This window comes from Haplochromis burtoni, unplaced genomic scaffold (assembly GCF_018398535.1).
Source record: "Haplochromis burtoni strain Fernald_Lab_line unplaced genomic scaffold, NCSU_Asbu1 Contig_47, whole genome shotgun sequence".
NCBI classification, from domain to species: domain Eukaryota; kingdom Metazoa; phylum Chordata; class Actinopteri; order Cichliformes; family Cichlidae; genus Haplochromis; species Haplochromis burtoni.
Window position 1 is genome coordinate 384,682 of NW_024582408.1, and position 22,709 is coordinate 407,390.

Here is a 22,709-nt window from a genome sequence, read left to right on the forward strand (position 1 = left end):
TCAAATTGTCAAAACAAACAATGTATATAAATACACAAACCCATTGTAAAAACAGGCAAGTTTATTGCAAACAGTGAAACACAGTATCACAAGCAAAGGTTCCAACCACAGGCAAACTAAACGTAAAGGACACCACACACTTTTGTCTGGAGACAAAAACAGAGTTTTCAGAAGTAACCCCCGACTTATTTGACTAATATTCCCATAAAAATCATCTTTACATTTCCGTTAACATTAAAGACAACAGGGTTGGTGATTTGGTTTGCGTCGAGCTGGAAAGACAAGTCATTCTAACACACATGACCACTTTGGTCAGTTATCACAGTGATGCATGCATATTAACATATACTGTAGCCAACAGTGATCACCTTTACATGTCTGTAACTTTGGAGGATTATTAAACAGACCCTGGTCAAAATGATAATCACAAATTATTTATTTTAATTTTCTCTGGGATTTTTATGAGTGACGTTTATGAGTCAGAAGACGAGGCTGGAGAGCATTTACATAATTACACACACACAAAAAACTCAGGACATCCAGAGGGAAGCTGCTGTGAACACCCGTGCTTGCACAATAACACAATTATAAAAATGAGGGGGAGATTTGAATCATTTGCAAAATCAGTTTTTGTTTTTATTCTTAAGGAGAAATCTTTAAAACTGCAGATAAACTAAACACCACAAAATGCTCATTAATTAAACAATTAATAACTAAGTCATCTTGTTCTATGTCTCACTGAAATCTACTAGGAAAATAGAATTATTTTTGTTTCCTTATTATTATTACTATATAAGTGTGCAAAAACTGCAATACTAATAACAGTTAAAAAGGTAACACTTTAACCTCATTTAGTATTTATCAGCACTGAATCGAAATTTCATATACAGTTTATAACAAACTCTAATGAAAATATAACTTCTCGTGAGAGCAGTGACTAGAGAAAGCTGGGTTATAAACAGATAAAGAATTATTATATCATTACGGAATAAGTTATAGCTGTTGACAAGTACTCCACATCAATAATGACTTCAAAGGTCCTTAAATTTCAGAGATATTTCCATCTGCAGTAATTTATATTTACTCTGTTCTGAGACATGATGCAACACTCATTATGTCTCGGAACATAATGAGCAAACAGCATTAGAAGGAGGAACTGGAATGAATGTGGTTTGCAAAGCAGCTTGCCACATGGAGCAACTGTAGGCTGGCTAAAACATCCTAAATAGAATCTAATAGATAAATATAATCTGAGCCATTAGCTGTGGGCTAATTGATATCAGTTGATCTGTGGGGACTTTGAGGCCTGCCTGAACTAACACTATGTTCAATTTCTCCACATTATAACACCACACCACAAACCATTTATTCAATATAGTGCTTATAAATAAAATGGTGGCAGGGTTAAAGTGTTACCCAAAGTTTTGTCCATTCCCTCTTAAGCTAAAACAGTAACAAGAGCTCATATAGTATGACTTGAAAGTGCAATCGCCTGACCACTAACCCTGGAACATATAAAATAAACTGAAGGCTGAAACAAATACAGAACCACCCACTTTCATGTAGCATTGCTTCAGAGGATTTTCAGGTTCGATCGGGGGTTACTTTGTGCCATGTAATTTCTGTGTAATCGTTTAAAAGGATGGAGTCCAAATATTGTGCATTAGATTTGTTAGCTGTTTTGCAGAGTTGTTAGTTGGATCTTCATTACTTGGGAGCCAGGGGGGCAAGGAAGGGGCAGTGGGGCAGTCACTTTCGATGGTGTTCCCAGTGCTAAGAGGGGAAGGTGTGAGCTGATTATGAAGCTCAGATTGGATTAGAGAGGAGAAAACATAGCAGTCTTGTCTCGCATCAGTGTTGCTCCCTTTCACTTATCCATCCATCTATCCATGTAGCCACCCTTCCCCTCCCCATCCCCCTAGCAGTGACTTAGGCCCCCAGCAGCTTCTTGACAAGGTAGCCTGGCATGCTGTAGAGGAAGAGGCCCACCATGATGAGCAGCAGCAGGGCCAGCACTATCTTGATGATCAGCCACTTGTAGCGGTTGCACACCAGGTAGCGGATTGCTTTCAGCGGGCTCAGGAACCACAGGAAGGTGGTGTCTGGGCGACTGGATGGTTCAGGTGGAGTTTTTAAGAGGATGAAAATAAAGAAATGGTGAGGAAAACATGGAAGTGGAAGGAGTGTTGAGTTTAAGGAGGGTGAGAAGGGGTGAGTAATAGTGGACAATGAAAGGGAGCAAATAAAGAGGAGTAGGACAGAAAGAGAAAGCTGGCGTTAGTAAGCCATGTTGCAATAATATGCATGCTCACGGTTCACATTTCTATCAGTATTATGTTTCACAGGAGCAAAAAAACACATCACAGAGTGGAAGCTTTCTATTATGCAGAATGAGTATGTTGACACATGTAAATGAGTGGATGATGATTGACCAACAGCTCAAAAGACTGACATTTCTGGCAAATGTTTGCAACAGATGCTTATTGCCCCCCACCGCTCCCCACCCTGGAAACCAGAATCCAGAAATATCCTGGATGTAGGCACTCACACAGCTTATAGTGCATTACAATTCACAGGTTTTTTTCTCATAAAATGGGATGAGATTTTTTCATATTGTAGATGGCCGATGGACTCGTTTGCCTAGATACGATGTTGAAATGCCCACAAAGTATATGCAAAAATACTTAGCACAACCTTACTAAAAAATACAGGAACTCTTTTTATATTTTGTTGCTTGTAAGCAAACAACTACGGTTTAATATGCTTAAATACAGGTTTTATTAATATAATCAATGATATAATTTTCAGGTTTCGGGGTTTTGTCTTTTTCTTTCCTGTGTTTGATATTTCCCTGTTTTTCTCCGATTTATTTTGATACTCTTGATACTTTTGAAACTCTGTCATTTCTTGTGACTTTCATTTAATTTTACTGCCTATGTTTTGTTTGAACTTCTTTCAGCTGTGATTTGTTACCCCTGATGTTTCAACTTCTCTTGATTACCTTATGTGTGTATATATAGCTCCATGTCTCCCTATGTCCTTTGTCTGTTTCTCATCATAGTGTAATCCTTGCATTTGTTGATGTTTCTTTGTAGTTTTGCCTCATGAGCTTTGCATTCTTGGAGCCACTATTCAACTACCATTAAACGTTTTGACTTCATTTTGTCATTTTTGGGAAAAAAAAAAAAAAAAAAAAAAAAAATATATAATATATATATATATATATATACTATATATATATATATATATATATATATATTATATATATATATATATATATTATAGTATATATATATATACATACATATATATATATATATATACATTTTAACCCTCACATCTTTAGAATTATGTAATTTTTAATTTGTCTATACATTTCCCTTCTCTACCAATCATCCCACTTGATAAGAACATGGATATTTCAACCACCTTGTTCACCTTAAGTCAAAGCATCCCTACATGTGTCCATACTAAACAGTTGGTCATAATATGGGTGGTAACAAGATTTATAATGACGCTTGGTGGCAAATGACACTGACTTGCACACAGGGCTAAGACAAGATACAATAAAGGACACAGACGACTAGTCTACTTCTAAGACAACAGAGAAGACTAAGAAACTGAGCTTGGCTGGAAAAAAAGGAGAGGAGCTAAAGTTAAGAGAGAAGAATCCAGGACGCAAAAGGGGCAAAAAGAGAAGCAGACAAAGTGAAGAGGGGGCGGAGGCTACCAGCGCATCAGGCCCCCAGCATCTTCTTGACCAGGTAACCAGGGATTGAGTAGAGGAAGAGGCCCAGCATGAGCAGCAGCAGAATCAGCCCCAAGACCTTGAGGATCAGCCAGCGGTAGTTGTGCCAGATGAAGTAACGAATGGACTTCAGAGGGGTCAGAAACCACATAAGACTGGTGTCCGGGCGACTTTGCGGGAGAAGGAAGAGAAAGAGGGAGGGAAGGAATGCAGTTGAGGCAAATAGGGGGGAGGGTGGGGGGAGGGTAAGGAGAAGAATAACACGCACATGAAAGGGGAGGGATGAGGGGAAAGACAGGGAGACAGTTGAAGAGATGATAGGAGGAGTAACGAGTGTGTAACAGTGGCCTTTTGACAGTGCAGAAAGCAATGCTAGAGGCTAACTGGAAAATGTTTTACATCTTTAAAAAAAATATCGATTTTAAGTGGCAGCACCTTATGATGTTTTAGAAACACTGCTTTTTGCACTGATAGAATGATTTTCCTAAAGACAAAGTTAAACACTTGCTCATGTCTGTCTTTTTCTGTTCCAGACAAGCGTTCAAATTTTTTAACTCTGAAACCAGTGTGTGTGTGTGTGTGTGTGTGTGTTTGCAAAACACAAGTTCTTGTATATATATTTTTTAAACATAACCCGTTAATATCTTACTTTGGTTTTTCCAGTGGATCTGGCTCATTTCGTCCCAGTCCTACAGGGCTTTTCTCTGCTTCCTCTGCTGTCACTAGGTGAAGCTCAGCTTCAACTTTCCCCTGTAATGACATTGAAAACAGAACTCAAAATAAAGAAGTCCTACCACATACAAAATGCTGACTATAAAATATCTGTTTTGGGGTAAAGAGGATATTCATGTAGTATAAGAATTTAAATGAAAAAACATTTTCTTTTCCTCTACTTTTTTAATCTGAAGGACTTTTAGAAGATATCATATATTGTGAACACAGGTGGATTAATGCACACACACACACACACGGTTTGCTTTGAACTGAACTCACAATTTTATGTATGTTCACTTAACCCCCCCCTTATACCGCTAACTCTACACCAAGCTTTACTACCTTGAAAATGTCTTTCTAAGTATTATAAGTATTATCATAAGAATCATAATAAACCAGTCATGATTTTGCTCATTTTCACTCTTGACTGTCTTACCGTGAGCTCCATTTCATCATTCTCATTACGGGCTACGAATGGCCACCATCCTTTAACCCTCTTTTGTTTAAAGATCGAAATGGTTGGCAGATCCTGCTCATTTCGAATCATGTCAAGAGTGCACTGCTTGGCTGTCTTTGCGCCCCGAGGAAAACGGTTTAGGTCCAGCTCGATTGCACCTGGGAATGGTGAAAGCAAAATAAGTCAATTTGGAATAGCCAGTACTCTTTTTTTATACACTGAGGATGTTAAGAAAAGGATGACTTAGCTGAAAACAAACAGCTACAAAGAAAGTCATCCATAAAATGCATTTATATCAAACTAACTGCTCCTTTGTTCCTCCTGTGCCTGCATGAGTTCTCTCTGGGTACCCTGGCTTTCTCTCCAAGTCCAGAGACATGCATGTTAGGTTCATTGGTGATTTTAAATTAACCGTAGGTGTCAGTGTGAGTGTGGACAGTTCTTTCTCTCTCTCTCTCTGTATTGGGCCTGTGATGGATTGTTGACCTGTCCTCCTCCTCTTGCCCTCTGACAACTGGGATAGGCTCTCCAAGACACTGAACTGGATAAGCAGCTAAGAGTATGGCTGGCTGAAACTACAGCAGAACTACATGAGCATTTGTGTGATTGTAGTTACTGTCAGTGCTCCTTCTATTAGAAGTCTATTAGACGTAATTTAGTAACCCTGATAAAAGCAAATGCCTACCTGTAGTCTATCTGTACAAACATTTGTTATTCTAAAGAGCTCAGTGACTGCAAGTATGGTACTAGACTGGCATACCAACAGTGCAACAAGTCAGTTTGTGCAATTTCTTCCCTCCTGGATGTTCCACAGGCAACTGTAAGCAGTATTATTGCAAATTGGCAGCGGAGAGCTGAAGCACATAAAAGTTGCCAATGCTCTGCTGGCTCAAAGGCTACAGAGCTCCAAACCTCATCTGGCATTAACATCAGCACAAAAACTGTGTGCCAAGAGCTTCATGCCATGGGTATCCTTGGCTGAGTAGCTCCTGTAAGTTAAATGTGTAAGTGGCCCAGTACTTTTGTCCCTGTAGTCCATGTCAGATGAAAGGATTGCAAAAAAATTTTTATTTCATCCTCACCCAGGAAATCATCAGCAGAGAAGTGGTCTGCATCCCAGACCTGCAGCGTGAGACGAGGAGGGATTTTGTATTCGGTCTCATCCCAGGAAAACATGGACTCCTTCTTAGAGATGACAATCTTCTCCTCAGCCATGAGATAATCAAAAGGGAAGACGAAGCGCCAGTTAAAGTTCCCCTCACCGGTCAGTGAGTGATAGTGCACATCTGTGTCCTGTTTGTCCTCCTGCTGCCCTTTCAGCCATCTATGTAAATGGTCATAAGGGTGAGAGTTAGTCTGATCTCCAGGATCATGGTTTGGTGTCATAAGTAGATGTTTTTGGATTTGTCAGCCATGCACTTCTAAAGTCCAACATGTACAAATTTACGTGATGTCAATTTAGTGATTTAAACAAGAGCAAAGGGCCTGTTAAATGTATTATTTAGCTAACAAGAGAGATGATGCTAGAAGGTCAGAATCAATGCACATAATGCGGCTCCCCAAAAGCAAATCAGCTTCATACATGTGATAACTTTAAAACCATTATTGAGTAATCCATAAAAATCTGATTTGATGCTGGAGTTTCGCACTATTTAGAAAGCCATGCATCCATAAAACTTGCAGATTTATGAAATCTCCATGTTTTATGGACACAGAAAACTTGCAGATTTATGAAAAAAGCTTCATATTTAAAACTGCAAATTGCCAATGGAGGACTGATGCCTGGCATTGATGGTCAGCTGCAGCTGTTTCATTAACAGTTAAGTGAGGTTGACTTTAAGTCAGAAGGAGCAAGAGGGAAGGTGCACTCTCAGTTCTCAAAATACACCCCTCGAAAAAAGAAAAAGAAAATTCTAAAAGGAATAAAAAGGAAATAATAAATAAAAAAAGATCTGACAAAAGGTATTTGTCAGTTTAAAACAGGTAAATACTGAATATCACAAAGTGCTGATATGGTAATCGAGATGCATAAATTAGACTGAGATAAAGGCTCCAGGGAGAGGGCAAATTTTAAAGGGAAGAAAACATGCCAAATTCACGTGACCCAAAAAGTGATTCATTATTACTGTATCACAACACTGGATCCATCTGAAACAACCACAGTTCTCCAGTCTGTCCTGAAAGGTTTGCTACTGAAATCTAGAGTGCAAACTGAAGGTTAACCTAATCCTTTACTGTTAGGGTTGTTTAAGAATGACACCCTGTTTGCTACAGTCCTGAGGGGACACATAAAGTGTAAAGAAAGAGGAGTCACTAAAGCATAATAACATAAATGAAATGAAAAAAAATCTAATCTAGGTTGCAAAAGACAATGTCACTTTTAAAGACAAGAGTTCGATCGTACAAGCATGCAGACAGTCACCAAGCAGTTTATCAGGAACACCTGTATACTTGTGTCTGTGCAGTACACTTCCATGCTGGAGTTTTTTTTCCATGACCGTAAATATCTTTTAAATTAATATTTGTAATTTACTGCAGGACCAAACCACACAGAGAAAACCTCAAATGCCTCGTTGTAAAAAACAAAAGCAAAAAGACAACAACAGCAAAAAAAAAAAGGCCCGTCTTATTTGCCATATGCGTTGGTTGCATTAAATAAAAAATTGAACAAAACTATACTGTTATTATTATTATTATTATTTTTACCTGGAAACTAATATCAATTCTTTAGCATTTTGAAAAAAAGTTATTTCACCAGAGACCAATAACTGTATGTAGGGTAAAACAACTTTATTAGCAAGCCTTGACTTGTCAATAGGATGTGAGTCTTGTGAGTTGGCATTATAGGAATTGTTGCTCAGTGTTACCTAACTTATGTTGTTCATGAAGGTTCATGAACAACATAAGTTAGTCCTAGTTATTCATGATTAAAGCATTTAGAATTTTGTACCACAGTTTTTTATGTCAACACATGACATATCTTTGCAGTCGGTCGAAATTGTCTAAAAGTAGTGGTTATACTGGTTCAATTCAATTCAATTTTATCTTCTTTATATAGCACCAAATCACAACAACATTTGCCTCAATGTGCCTTTGTAAGGTAAAGATCCTACAATAATACAGAAAAAACAGAGAAAACCCCAACAATCACATGACCCCCCCATTAGGAAGTGCTTTGGTGACAGTGGAGAGGAAAACCCCCTTTCAACAGTAAGAAACATCTGATTGAAGCAAGCTCAGGGAGGGGTCTGTTGGGATTGGCTGGGGGTGAGTGCATTGGCACATTAATTTGTTTGTATTATATGCTGTTACGTGTTGTTCATGTGGTTTGGTCCTTTCTGTGCAAGTTTTTCCATATGCATTTATTTTCGTGCTGACAGGGGTGTTTGAGACAAGCGAGGTTGCGTGCTATGCAGAGTTAGAGAAACGAGAGGGTCATAAAAAAAAGGATTCAAGGGCTTCAGAAGGAGTAAATCAGGGTATTTTGTTGTTACGAGCCATGCAATGGATTCGTGTGTTTACCCCCTGACATAGATGTCAGACATCTTCTCTCCTGTCATGAATGCATCGTCCTCTAGAATTACGTCATCAGTGTTCCAAATTATAACACGAAGCTCAAAGCTAGACATCAGCAGAGTATTGACCAGAGAAAGAGAGAGAGGACGACAGACAGGAGACACGCCACGAACACAGAGACGCAACACACGACACAAACACGCACACAGAAAAATGGAAACAAAACAAAACAAAAAAAGGTAATGGTTAACTGCAAAACAAATCACACACAGCTCACACCCACGGGATGAGGGTTGGCTGCCCCATCCCGCTGTACCTACCCCCTGACAAATATGTCACTGGACTTTTCCCCAGTGAAGTAATCATCGTCCTCCAGTATTACTTCGTCTGTATTCCAAATAATCACCCTGAGCTCATATCTGGTAAGCGAGGGGGAGGAAGGAACACACATAGTTGGACTTATATTTGACATTTTTAGAGCTAACTAGTCAAACAGACTCACCATAATTTAACCAGGGGATAAAACTACATTTTGTTCTTGAAAAAAAAAGCTTTCTGTTGAGAAGAGCAATGAATAAATATTTATATTCAGTTTATAGCTTTGTATTAACATAGAATATTTTCAAAGTGACAGTCATCTTATTGCTCCAGTCAGGATGTACCTCTTTGGTTTTCTTGGAGAAATGTCAATTGCAGGTCCAGGAGCAGGCATATCCATAGGGAACATGTCCACCCACATCTCAATGCGGCCCTTTGAGAAAAAAAAGAAAGAATCTGCTCTAATTTCCAATCAGATACATTTTAGGTGTCTTAGCAACGCAGTCCTTTCCTACCTGTTCAATACCGGGTTTGTCTGGGTTCAGCAAGGGTCGGGTCTCCACATGCTCAGGGACGAGCTTGCAGCCAACTCTTGGGATCTCCTCCCAGTGATTCAGCACCGTGAGGGCCAAATGCTCCTCAGTCTGCTTCTTTAGACCTAATAGAATAATAGTAAGCAACGAGGAAAGCAAGAAAAGCTTAAGTCGGAATAAATCGTATTTCACCTCACCTTAATCTTAATGTAAACAAATCTGAAAATGTGAAAATCTCTGTAAAACCAACTTAGTGTAAATGGATATGTAAGGAATATAAATGAGATATAGAAAAATGACAAAAGAAGATTAATCAGGATCATGAGGAAAAATATAACAATACCGTTTTCATCCTCAATCTCTGTCGGTGCTGTAAAGATTCGATTAGCCACCTTGACTTTGCCTCCTGGCCCATAATGAGGTCCATCGATCTTGCCATCCTTACAGAGTTTAGCCAGGATCTGGCTGGGCTTCATAGGGTCCCGCCAAGAATTATATCCATGGCTAACATCAAGAAATACCACAGAGAGAGCATGTAAGTCATTGAAAGGTTTTGCATATGTATTTTCCTGGTCCTTGGTTTTTGTAGGAAATATTATTGGCTGCAATATAGAGAAATCGCTTAGAAAAAATGGCTGATTCATGGTTATTACACAGAAACTTTTTTTTTTCCAGATAATTATTATACCTCTGGGCATTTTGGTTGACTCTATTCTTACTATGAAATTACATAGAAACAGGTAGTATTATATTTTGGAGACCAGATTCATGGTTATTACACAGAAACTATGGCAAAGGTTTTCCAGGTAACAAGCGACAGCATCAAATTTTATAATTATGTTACCTTGGAGAATTTTAGGAAATACAACAGAACTAATTTCACCATTATAATTTTGAAATGGTGTCCTAATATATGAAAACATCAACCTATATTACTTTACAAGGTTATCCTATTTTTTCACCATAATATTATATTATATAACTGAATTTTTTCATTTGTTTCAACATTATTACCCCATAATTTTATTTACAGTCTAATATTACCCAGTTAAAAATATCAAGCAATAGCTCGCTATTAACCATTAACCAACAAAGAGGCAGTGACTGTTGTTACCCCACTATAATCATGTTCTTACTGAGCCATATTATAAGTGCTACTTAACTGCAAACCAAATGCAGTCAAACCAAGGAAACTTTTAATAATTCAGTTGTTTGTTTATACTATTATTAAGCTAAGAATTCCACATTTCAAAAAAGTACTTAAAACAAATGTTAAGTTTCATATTGTGGCATTACAACTTAAACAACAACTCAAGCAGGATAAAATAGATTTACACTCACACAGAGTAGCTGGAGGAAATGCCACAGGTGACTCTGAATTTACTGTAGAAACGGTTCTCCAAGTCAATCTTTGTCTCACCAATCAGGTCATCTGTGCCGACCAGATCCCAGTCATACACAGACACCGTCAGCATAGACTCCATGGGGAAGGTGGCCTCGATGTCAAATGATCTGAGGACAGGAAGTGGAGGGTAATGTGAATAGTTCAAAAGGTGCAATAGATCCTGACACATAAAGTTGGGTCACTGTCTAAACAATGGAATGGAAATAAATGCACAATACAAGGACATGAAAATAATTTACAGCCATTGTTTAGTTAAAAAAGTAAAAGTAAAACTTTTTGAAAAATATATGCTCATCAAGAATTTGATGAACAGCAACAACTTTTTTTTTTTTTTGTTATTACACCTCCATCATTCAACGACAAAGTGATTCAAAATTTCTCTCGACTTACTTTCCAAATACTGGATTGAGCTGTTTGGAGATATAGTTCTCTTTGTCCTTGACCTCTGATTTGCCCAGCTTAATGACAACGTATGGGTCAGCTTTCCCATTTATATCAGCAGGATGGAGGTCTGTAGCCTGGAAAACAAAGAGAAGAGAGAAAAAATATTCATTTTATTTTCATACACTTAGTTTTTATGACTGTGGCACAGATTTAGACACAAAGAAGGCCACCTACCCTGACCACATAGACACGAACGAGGACGTTGACAGGATCATTGTGCGGGATGCTCTGGAACATCCCCATGTTAGGATCAAATCCTGCTTCTCTTGTGATCTCTTCAGATACAGGTAACTTATATATACACAAGGATCCCTGATTGATGAAAAAAATCTATATTTATATGTTGTATTTTCTGTTAGTGTAGTCTGACAAGTAACAGTTCTTAGACAGTGTTTTCCCACCTTGAATCTACCAACAATCCTGTCATCATCCAGAGCGTGTTCGTCGTCATCCCCAGCCTTTCCTCTGTACAGGTTGAACGTGTGAAGCCAGTCTTCAAAGTTGCCATATTCACTCTCAAGCTCCTTGTTGTACACCTGAAATAAACCGGCAAACACAAAAACTTTAAGTGTGCAGGGACATTAACGTGTGCTGGCTAGCTTTTGTATGACTGTTAATGGCATATTCACCACTAGCTCATCCACTTTTGCTTTCACTGGTCGCCTCTCGGAGCCATCTGCAGCCTGACCCTTCCTCTTGTCCTTAGAGTTCTTCTTCTCTTTGCCCCTTTCCTTCATCTTGGAGCCTTTCAGAAGAAGTTCATCGAGTTTGACATCTGATTGAAACCATGAATGGAGGTGAAGACAAACATACGGGATGAAGACATGAAGACATAGGTGGCAGGGTTGCATGCACCACTATATAACATGAAAGCTGATAGGTCTTTATCAGGGGACTAAATTTCCCAGTTTGTGGAGATTTTATTTATTATCTTTTGACATTCTCTGAAAAAAGAATGTTGATCGAGAAGAGTGACAGTCACATATTGAGAAACTCTATTTTGAGAACAGATTACAACAAGAACTGCATTTTGCTTGTAACAAAGAATAGTAAAATTTTAACTGTGAACTTAAAAATGATCTTTCTTCATACGACTCGCCTAGCACCTGATTTTTATTGCAGTTTCAGTAAATCATTTTATGCAATAAAAAGTATTTAATAATTTTATTTCTGATGATTAATAAAGCAGACCTTTCTCCTCCAGCTTTCATCTGTACTGCATAGCTGGGAGGTCATGCTAATGTGAAAAATGATTATGATGTTCAGCTCTGCACAAATGAATGATGGATTCATGGGACGAAAGAGAGGAAGAGCAACAAACACATATGATGCCTCTCATGCTACTACATAATAGTTCAAGGAACCGAAAACAGTCAGGGATATAGTAGGTCCATGATTGCAAAACCACAGCCTAACATTCAATATTAGCGACATTGTGGTCATGTAAATGTTGACAACCCTGTGAAAATTAACACTTCATTACCAAAAGTGTAAATGAAATTAAAAAAAGATAAAGTGAGGCTGCCAGTTACAAAAGTGGACTGAAATTTGAATTCTGTGAGATAAACTACATGACGACATCTTCTTCTGTTTCATTTAGCATGGCCCTATTCCAAGGGAGATAAAAAAGGAAAGCATCAAAGCACTTTTTCCTAGCATTCAGACTCTTCGACTTCAGCCACAGCTGCATGCTGGCAGGCAGCATTGCTGATTTGATAGAGTTCAATACCTGCCGTTTCAGCTGCTATCTCGATGTCCTCTCTCTCCTCGGCCTCTGCCTGAGCTGCCTCCTGGGCTCTGAGGATCTGAAAAACCAAGCGAGAAGTATTTGTCAGTCTAATAGGATTGTGCTTGTGAGAAAAAGTCCCGTAGGACACATGTAGAAGCAAACAGAATTGACTGTATTCAAAGGGACAAACCTCCTTTAGTGTCTCTATGGAAGCAAAATATTTAGACCACCAGTCCAGAACACTCTCATCTGGCTCATCCTCTTCCTCCATTCCTCCCTTCTTTTTCTTCTTTTTCTTCTTTTTGTCTTTGTCACTTTCTTCCTCAATCTTAAAAGAAGGGCAGACATAAACTGACCCTCAGTAGATTGACTTCTTATTTATAATGACACACCAGCGGACTGTGGCACGTATTTTTATTGCTCAGTTTCTACAAGAGGACTACTCACCATGTCAACTTTTACAACAGCATCAGACGTCTACAGTAGGGGGCGTCACATAAAACAACACAAGGATTAATACACACGGCGGATGGCGCAGGTATGACTGGCACATGTACAGAGGCAGGTAAAGAGGACTGAACATAAAGCAGGACTTCTACTACCACCAGCTACAAATATACCATATAAACATACAGTTTATAGAAATCCACTGTGCACAAGCTTAATGAAAAGCTTACTGCGTCTAACTTGACGACGGTGTCCATCTTTCGGACTGGAGGATCTCCATCCATGTTGACAACGATGTCACCTGCGGGGCGAGAGAAGGAGCGGGGGGAAAGGCTGGGTGAGGAGCGGGGCTGGGGTCCGCCATTGGTCAGGACCATGTAGCCATTCATTAGCTTAGCTGGTGTGCAGGCGAAGGTTAAAGGCAGCAGAGGGTGGAAGGAAAGGACATGCGAGAGAGGAGCGAGGAGAGAAGGGATAAAGGGAGGATGTAGACAGGAAAAAGGTGGTCAGAGCAGAAAGCAAGTGATGAAATCAGTAAAGTTATTACAGAACAGACTATATTAAGAGGATTTACAAACATTATCTCAAATGTTTGATCACATTCTTCAAGTCTTTTTTTTAGAAAAAAGGAAACAAAAAACTGAGAAAAGACATTTCTGAAAGACTGCATTTCATGTGTTTCACTTAAAACCTTTATTACCAACTGCTACTGCAGATATTACACTGTTATTTAGTACTCAGTATTGCACAGTGTTGACAAAAAGAGCTGGTAGCTCACACACTCATGTTACAGCTAATAGAGCCCTTATTAACTAATTCATCACATGATGGTCAGCACCTGCGGTCGCCCAGTTGTTGGAGGTCTTGTCTGGAGCACTGTAAATGAAACGTCTCAGGCTGCTCACAGCATGTGATCCCACCAGGATGTAGCGGCCAAATGCTCGGCAGTCCACCACCCGAATATTGAGAGGGGGATGGAGAAGCTCATTTTCTGGAAGGTCCTATGATCAACATCGAGAAAAAATATTCTAGTCAAGAGTAATGTTTTCTACAAGGATGTCGATTTAACATCTAAGCAACCATTTTCAATGGGTCTAAATATCAAATGATCGATGCACTTACCACTTCAAACCATTTGACCAGGGTGCTGAAATTGGGATTCTTCTTGTAGTTCTGGATGAGCGCAGATTGAACGCCTCTGCCTGCACACTCTATGTCCACACGGGGCCTATCCACCTGAGCTAAGTTGATTCTCTTCAGGTCCCTTAATCCCCAGAACAAAACCTGAGCCAGAGAACAACTGGGATGTGATAAGGAAGGGGGGTTTAAAAAGCTCAGAACACACAGCCAGAGTAGTAGTTCAAATTCACCTCTATGCGGTAGCGACTCAGTACTGGCCGGATGCCCAGCGGCACAGGGAGGATGGGTCCACGCTCTGAATCTGTCGGCCCCTCAAGGGGGGGGAGGTCAGCCCTGCCTCCTTGACCAATCTAATTAGGGGGAGAGAAGGGAACTAAACCAAGTTGGAAGCCTTCTGAGAGCACTTTATCAGCTTTACGACCCACAGCCCTCAAAGTTGTTCAGTTAACGCAGTTTTTCTCTTTAAAGAACAACTTTAAGAAGAAAGTTTAAAAAAGGGAATTATTAATGTCTTGTTGGCAGAGAAAAAAACACAATCTATTGCCCACATTGAAAACACTGTTGCCAGACAGTAAGATAAATCTGGCTGAAAAGAGAGAAGGAAAAGAAAACCTTTATCTGAGGAACAGCAAAATTATGGACAGCAATCAGAGCTCGCCTGATCTCCTCTGCATCAAAGGGTATCTGTAGGCAGCAGGAGAAGAAAGACATAGAAAATCGATATTTTAAAGAAAAAGAAGGGTGATTCAAAGGGGAAGTGGAGGGATAAGTTGGAAAAGAAACATAAAAGAAAGAAAATGGGATTGGTTGCATTGGGAGGAGAGACGGGTAAATAGAAAAGGTTTGTCAGTGTCAAATACAAGAAATAGTGATAATGTAGAGAGTTTACAGGCCAATTTAAGAAAGGAAAAGTAGGAAAAGAATTAAAGAGTGAGACATAAGTTTTTACACGGAGAGAGATATTTACGAGTGTATTCAGACATTGTTCCATGTGTTACCTGCAGCAGCTCAAAAGCGGCCAGAAGCTCCCCGGCAGTGCAGTTCCCCCTGTAAATCTGGAAGTACTCCAGCTGTGGCGGGAACCTCGGGGGTGCATAATGCTCATCACACATCTTGATGGTGGGCTTTGCAAAGGTCCGACCTATGAACTCTGCCTTACCCTGTACACCACAATGTGTAACAGCAGATGGCCAAGGCAATAAGGGGATACGGGGTTAGACATGGGTGTGGGAAGTGCAGTCTGTGTGGCACCAAATGGCTCAAGGTTCAAAGTAAAAATCTCAATCTTCTTATTAAACAAATATGTGTCTCAAATGATTATTACAGTACAATCTGAACAAATAAGAGAGGTCTAGGTCTTAGGATGCCACTGAAGTAGAAATGCACATTTTGCAAAGATTTTTTAAATCTAGTTAGAGAAAAAAGAGATCAAATTTTAAGAAAGTTATTTTAGAAAAATTAGAATACATTGACACATTACAGTAGCAATGCTCTGTCACTCTATTTAGCCAGCACAACATAATTGAGGTCAGAGTTTAGTTGAAGGACAGAGTGGAGTGAGACAAGGGTGGGCAGACATTAAGAACATAAGGGATGGAGAAGCAAAGCACATTTAGAGCTTTATTAGCACACACTAACTCATTTAAAACATTTTAGCATGCAGTTTGAGTATGTAGCATCCTTCCATTCGCTCATTCTTGCAGAACAGGATCCTACCACAGTGTCCTGATCGTAGATTTCAACCACAATGATTGGAGGATCGTCTCTCAGCTCACTGGCCTCACCAAACAGCTCCACATCATCAAACACCAGCAGCTGATCCCAAGTAGGGCAAAGAGTCTCACTCAGAACCTGCAGCACACACACACACACACACACACACAAATACTAAGTTTAGTTTTGCATAATCAGCATAAACACAAACACAGTCTCTGCATGTCCAGGCACTCATTTTACCTCAGTAACCTGGCTGTGTGTGGAAAAGAAGACCCGCGCAAAGGGGTCTGAAAGGCCACTGCTATCAGCAGCAAACAGACTGCGAGCCTGGTACATGTGTGCTCTCAGCTGGAACACCTGCTTCACTATTGGATGCACACAAAGACAAATATCACATCACATTTACTGACATGCAATCCCCTTTGTGAGCAATGTTAGACCGAGGTTAGAAAATTGAGCCACAAAGTAAAGGCGATCAATTGAAATCAATGTCTGTTTCTCACTGACTTTTTTGTTTGTGTGCGTTTTGCCTAGAATTGATTTTAGAGTTAAACGTTAACGGCAAATCAGGCGATATGAAATTAAGCAAATTATGGGGAGTGAAAATTTAAAAAAAGAGGACTTTACTATAATACAAAAGACAAAGTATTCAAAAGATAAAATATCCATGTTAGAGTTACAGGTACTTTCTATGATGGGAGTATTTCCTGCCTAATTATTTGGCACTAACAAAAATGATGAGTCCAGATCTGCTTCTCAGATGTGTAAAAGTTCCAGAGTTTGTCATGTTTTGTGTGTACAGTGCTTACTGTCATAGACAAGGCCGACGGGGGGCATCGAGTGAAGACCAGGGCCAGTTTTAGTGGCTTTAATCTCTTCAAAACCATTTGGCAATCCACAGAGAAAATCTTTCCTCTGCTTGTTGAGGCCCAGCCATAGATATAACTCCAGCTTAGCCTGAACTGTCCAGCCTGCAGGACCAAAACCCTTCTTACCAGGAAGCTGCGGACACAGATAAGAGAAACAAGAAACAAAGTAATCAAAAAAATGTAACTACGAAAAATGAAAACATGCTGGTCTTCTTAGTCACTTGTATAGCTTAACATTAAGAATGCATGCATAGATCCTTACTTTGAAATTACTATTTTAACCATTATTCAGACAATGTCGCAGCATAGGCCAATCTAGACGTGAAGTAGCCGTAGTAGATTTGCAAGTCTATTCACATTAACACCAACCGATACTGTAATTTGTGTCTAGACAATTAAGCAGCTTTCACAGGCACAGTGGTGAGAGTTAAACATGAAAATAAAAAGTGTCTTTTAATATAACAAGCTGAGAGTAGGGAGAGATTACTGCACCTTAAGGAATACAGCTTTGACTTTTCCACAGTCTTTGCCAGTTTCCTCATCCACTATGGAGTACAGGATGTCTTTGGAAGGTATTCGTGCATAAGCAATGCGCTTGTTGTTGTTCATCATCCAAATGAAAACATCTGGGATGCTGTGCTGAGGCTGGACAGTGAAGACAGAGGACCATTCTCATTATTTCTAGTTCCATACCCGATGATGTCTTAACACTTTAAATGTCCAAGGGTCACACAACGAGGGATTGCATCTCTACCTCATCAGCAAGGAAGCGAAGCTTCTGCAGGAAGTTCTGCACCAGCTTGAGTTTGTCTCTGACTGTGTTTTTCTTCACCTGAGTCCGAATCTGCTTAGCCTGTTGGCCCATGCTGTCCTGCAGGAGGAGAGATAATTAGTGGTAATGAGGCATACGGTGCTTTATTGGTGCAGTACAGTAAAGAGTTACAGCACCTTAGAGACATACATATGTGGAAGCAGCTACCAGTTTGGGCTATAGTTTAACTATAGTTTAGGGTGGATCAGGTGATGCTTATTATGCTGCTTTAAGTTTAGGCTAGTGGGGGACATCCCATGAGCACTTCTCCACTCCCCTCTTTTCACACCTGATGCATTTAAATGTCACGATTGCAACTTTTTTCTTCTCTCCCCCGTAGTTTGTTTTATCATTTTTGCTATTCATGGTCTCTGTATGCGCTCATTTATCTATTCTCTTTTCTTTCCCCTTCACTCCCAAGCAAGTTGCAGCACATGGCTGCCCCTCGTGGAGGTCTCTTCCTGTCAAAACAGAGTTCTTCCTTCCCACCATCGCCATTTCTTGCTAAAAGCCGTAGTCTAATTGTTGTTGTTTTTTTTTAAACTGTAGTATCTCTACTTCACACTATAAAGCACCTTGTGGGGAATATTGTTGTAAAATGGCACTATACAAATAAAACTGAACTGAGTTGAACATAAAGTGTATGAATTGCCATCAGTTTTTTTTCCACAAACAATTTAAGTTTGTATTCATCTTTGGTATTTTTAAAATATGATAAATAAAAGTAAATATATATATAAGTGCACAGTGTTCTGAAGCATCGGATATGAGAAACTATTCGCGCTACAACCCTCTCCTCTCCTTCCACCTCTAAACCATTGTTTACGGCTCTGTTTTCTTTCTGAACACTTTGCATTCTTGTTGCATTTCCTCTTGAAACGAATTAAAAGTTGCGTCACAGCCAAATACGAACACTGAACCAGAGAGACTGTGATGGTGTTGGTAATGTTGCAAATGCACAAAGATGTGTTGCACTCAATTATCATGAGGCAGTGATAATGTATTTCAGAAATTAATTTACTTGTTTGGCCTTAATATCAAGTCCATAATGTTTACAAAGAGATTAGCAATTAATTAGCTACAAGTTCAACTTCCCCTCTATCATTCGTGGCATCACAGAAACATGGATCATACCATCTCTCTCATGCAGGACTTGAGTCTCTCTCGATCGAGTTTGGTTCTGCCTGCTTGGTTCACATCCTTGTTAGCCAGACACACAAACCGACTGGAAACAAAAGAAAAAACACACACACACACTTGACAGGCTTAACACTGTATATATAATTATATTCTGCAGTATTCTGTGATTCTACAGTCATTATATGTACAAGTGGTGAGCTATTAAACTATTAATGTTTTATTAATCAGGGTCCATACGCCTTTTTCACGGTAAAATTGAAACACCTTTTAAGCACTTTCAAGGTCCCCTTTCAAGCTTTTCCAGCACATTTACCACCCCGCCCCCCCAAAAAAGAATGCATGTTTCAATTCACATCACCTCAGTAAGATCATGTGAAAATTAAAACAAATCATAGGTGAACTTCAACACCTTTGTTCCCCTTTTGTTAAGACATAGAAAAACACACCACACAAAAATACTGCAAACGGTCACCTTATATGCATACATTTCACTTAAAAATTAAGATGTGAAAATGTGAACAAATCAACTTTTTAGAGATATTCATTTCCTGTTGAAAAAACAAAACAAAACAAAAGTCTTCTCATCAGATATTGATGCTTCTTTCCTGTATGACACAAAAAATAGGAGAGACATCTGTTTGATTATTTGTTTTTTAAGTTAATTCCCAATAAAACTAACTGTAAGATGTTTAACTACATTGCTGTCTGTATTATTGTTGAAGTCCTAAATGATCAGCTTTAAAGTGTTTGTGCTAATAACATCATGTACAGTCAGACAGGCATGGAGAACAGCACTAACTGGGAGAGGCTTTGAAAAGATCACATATAAGACTTTAAAAATGCACAAGCATCTACTTGAAATCTATTTATTCAATCTGTCATCTATAATATTATTATGTACAATTCTAATGTATTTTGTTCATCTCCCTTAAATAAACAGGCAGCCTTAAAGTATGAAATATTCATATACAAAAACACACATAAATGTGTGTACTGTCTCAGTGGCTGATAGTGTCCCACAGGTCTCAGTGTGAGCTTGAAGCCATTTATAACGTTTAAGTAGTTTATGTGTAGGTGCTGATGATAAACACATTTTGAATGAAAGCCGGGGAACTTTGGTAGCACAGAAACAAGTTATTTTCTCATTTTGACAAACTGTATAAGCGCAATTTATCTAATCAGACAAAATTTAAAATACGAGTAGAAAAAAGTTATATTTTTGACTGTAAAAACCACAAACATGTTTAATGAATCATTTTCATAACTTGAAATGCAAATAAAAATTGTACATTTTAAAAAAATATCCACGAGTTTTGCAAACAACAAAGTTATATGGTACTATTTACCTAAAAATGCAGCCAAGGCTCAGAGGTTTTTTATATAACCATTTAAAACTATTTACAGAACAATCAGGTGTTCTGCATCAAATAAGAAGGCACACAAATTGCAACTCCAAAAAATAGTTTGGACTGGAAAATTATTTACTAGGACTCACCTATTATGCGTCTGGAGAGCGCAAACTCCGCCATTGTCATTTTCCATCAAACACTCATTAAAACAGCAACCTCAGGTATGTTAGCGCACTCATCCCTGACTGTCAGGGGGAGGGGTGGGGTCACATATTGAAACAGACAGAGGTACAAGGAAGCCCAGGCGGAGAAATTTTGCTTTTACATTTTGCGACTCGTTTTATTTCTCTGATAAGAAAACTATTCAATCAGATAGTTATTTGTGGTGAATGAAATACAGTTACGCTTTCAAGCACTTTTAAGCAGCACATCTGAAATTCAAGCACTTCTCAAACCTTGAAAATACAATATTAAAATTCAAGCATTTTCAAGGATTTCAAGCACCCGTACGAACCCTGATTAATTCAAATAGTTTCGAAATCTACTGAAAGAACATAAAGAAAAAAAACAATGCTGGTTCCTTTTACCATGACATGTTTAATAACTATTTACTTTAAAGCTGAGTGCTCATGAAGGTAGCAGAGGTAGCTTTTTGTCTTTCTTGCTGTTTGAATGCTAATTGTATGTAGCTTTGATATGCAACCATGAGAAATGATCATTATTATGCAGCTCACCTGCAGCCGATGCTGAGCTCCTCCAGCACTCCCCTGAGTCTACGCTCTGGAAATGCCTTCTCAGTCTTAATAATCTCCTGAACATCATTCAAACCCTCTTCCTGTCCAAACACAAACAGTACCGAAACTTAGGACAAGTCAAATTGTTATTACTTATACATTCACACATTCAAAACATCTATTACATCTATAACAAATAATATCTTAAACCAGCGGACCACAACTGGTCACCCTAGGGTCACATCTGACTCAATCAACGGCTTCACAAAGTGTGAAAATTGCAGACAAAGAGAGCATTTTTTGGAAATTTTGCAAATTTGGAGATAGTTTTGTTCTATCTTATGTTCTATCTACAAATAAGGGTCGCAGGGGAGTCTAACCCTAAGACAGACACACAATCATTTACCCTCACATTCACACCTACAGAAGTTTAGAAACACTAATTAACACGACCCCGTGGATGTCTTTGGACTCTTTGGACTGTCTTTGGGAGGAAGAGAAGATCACACAGACACAGGGAGAACATACAAACTCCACACAGAAAGGTTCCAGACTGGATTCAAACCCGGGATCTTCTTGGTGTGAAGCGAAGGTGCTAACCACCACTAAACATCATAATAGTGTTTAGCTTGGCTGCTACAGATTATTAGAATGATTTTGTGCCATAAAGATGTACACTAACCAGTTTGTCTGCAATTTTATCCATCATATTGGAATTGTAAAGTCGTCTTCTCTGGTCCTGCCACCAGCTCTTGATGTAGATACATGGCTTCTTTTCAAAGTAGGGAAGATGGAAGTAGTTCCTGTAAAGATTGAACAGGACTGTTAACTAACTTGTAATTATTACAGGCAATACTTGTTGGTTACATTTCATTATATTACTAAAAAGGATACAGTCTATAACAGTTTGCTACTGAGCAAGGCATACATTTTTTTGGCTAACTGAAACAAATCTAATAACAGCAAAATAATTAAATTGCTTTCTGATCTGTGACCTTTCACCCCTAACCTGTCAGTGATGACAGGCTTCATGGGAGGAGTTGAGGACACTGATACGAGGTCTCCATCCTCATCCGCCTCATCCTCACTGGAGTTCTGGATCAGCTCACTTTCCTCTTCTTCATTTTCTCCGTCTTTCTTTTTCTTCTTTGATGACGGTTTGCTCACGCCATCTATCTGGTTACCATAGTTACCTGTTAAATGATTGATCCAGGTAGTTACAGCAGCTATTGACTTGTCAGGTCAATATTAACACAACAAATCAGTACATTTTTCAATTTATTTTTTACCTATTGTGATTTCAAAACTGATCGGTTTGTCGCCAGTCTTCCTGTCGATCATGGTGGCCTCCAGGAAGGAACCAAAGACGAAGAACTCTTCTATTTTTCCTGTAGCACTCTGATGGGGGTAAAAAAAGACAGTAAACATTTTACTAGAGCAAAGTGCATCCTATTCAGATAATCAGCTGCAATTTACAACAGACATAAAAACTGCATGTCTCCCTTCTGACTTGCTGAGGCACTTTGATTTTATGTTCCAATTTTCTGCCCTTTGCTTGTTATCCATTCATGTGGTTCTTATTAAAAAATATAAAATAATATTAATCATTACACTTAACAAAACAGTATTATTTGCAGCT

The 22,709-nt window shown here is 38.9% G+C and overlaps 1 protein-coding gene across 7 annotated transcripts in view; it reads right to left on the reverse strand.

Moving 5' to 3' along the window:
* otofa (otoferlin a) overlaps positions 1 to 22,709 on the reverse strand; it is an 83,751-nt gene that overhangs the window by 1,675 nt on the left and 59,367 nt on the right. Inside the window, exons 16-48 of one of the 7 annotated variants that reach the window (XM_042220337.1) lie at positions 22,360 to 22,468; positions 22,080 to 22,263; positions 21,753 to 21,873; positions 21,071 to 21,171; positions 18,982 to 19,072; positions 17,791 to 17,907; positions 17,529 to 17,681; positions 16,977 to 17,169; positions 16,408 to 16,532; positions 16,168 to 16,302; positions 15,450 to 15,611; positions 15,064 to 15,135; positions 14,682 to 14,801; positions 14,434 to 14,595; positions 14,150 to 14,312; positions 13,542 to 13,708; positions 13,312 to 13,341; positions 13,055 to 13,192; positions 12,865 to 12,940; positions 11,765 to 11,910; positions 11,537 to 11,671; positions 11,310 to 11,447; positions 11,082 to 11,209; positions 10,628 to 10,798; positions 9,630 to 9,790; positions 9,269 to 9,411; positions 9,098 to 9,186; positions 8,756 to 8,854; positions 6,002 to 6,243; positions 4,899 to 5,077; positions 4,398 to 4,498; positions 3,731 to 3,918; positions 2,009 to 2,110 (exon numbers count right to left, since the gene is read on the reverse strand). In XM_042220337.1, coding sequence (XP_042076271.1) covers positions 3,738 to 3,918; positions 4,398 to 4,498; positions 4,899 to 5,077; positions 6,002 to 6,243; positions 8,756 to 8,854; positions 9,098 to 9,186; positions 9,269 to 9,411; positions 9,630 to 9,790; positions 10,628 to 10,798; positions 11,082 to 11,209; positions 11,310 to 11,447; positions 11,537 to 11,671; positions 11,765 to 11,910; positions 12,865 to 12,940; positions 13,055 to 13,192; positions 13,312 to 13,341; positions 13,542 to 13,708; positions 14,150 to 14,312; positions 14,434 to 14,595; positions 14,682 to 14,801; positions 15,064 to 15,135; positions 15,450 to 15,611; positions 16,168 to 16,302; positions 16,408 to 16,532; positions 16,977 to 17,169; positions 17,529 to 17,681; positions 17,791 to 17,907; positions 18,982 to 19,072; positions 21,071 to 21,171; positions 21,753 to 21,873; positions 22,080 to 22,263; positions 22,360 to 22,468 — 4,332 coding nt within the window. In that variant the 3' untranslated portion in view covers positions 2,009 to 2,110; positions 3,731 to 3,737. Of the gene's footprint in view, positions 1 to 46; positions 2,111 to 3,730; positions 3,919 to 4,397; positions 4,499 to 4,898; positions 5,078 to 6,001; positions 6,244 to 8,441; positions 8,541 to 8,755; positions 8,855 to 9,097; positions 9,187 to 9,268; positions 9,412 to 9,629; positions 9,791 to 10,627; positions 10,799 to 11,081; positions 11,210 to 11,309; positions 11,448 to 11,536; positions 11,672 to 11,764; positions 11,911 to 12,864; positions 12,941 to 13,054; positions 13,193 to 13,311; positions 13,342 to 13,541; positions 13,709 to 14,149; positions 14,313 to 14,433; positions 14,596 to 14,681; positions 14,802 to 15,063; positions 15,136 to 15,449; positions 15,612 to 16,167; positions 16,303 to 16,407; positions 16,533 to 16,976; positions 17,170 to 17,528; positions 17,682 to 17,790; positions 17,908 to 18,981; positions 19,073 to 21,070; positions 21,172 to 21,752; positions 21,874 to 22,079; positions 22,264 to 22,359; positions 22,469 to 22,709 lie in introns of those variants that run through there. The other 6 variants (XM_042220336.1, XM_042220335.1, XM_042220338.1 and 3 more) reach the window with 6 other exon arrangements.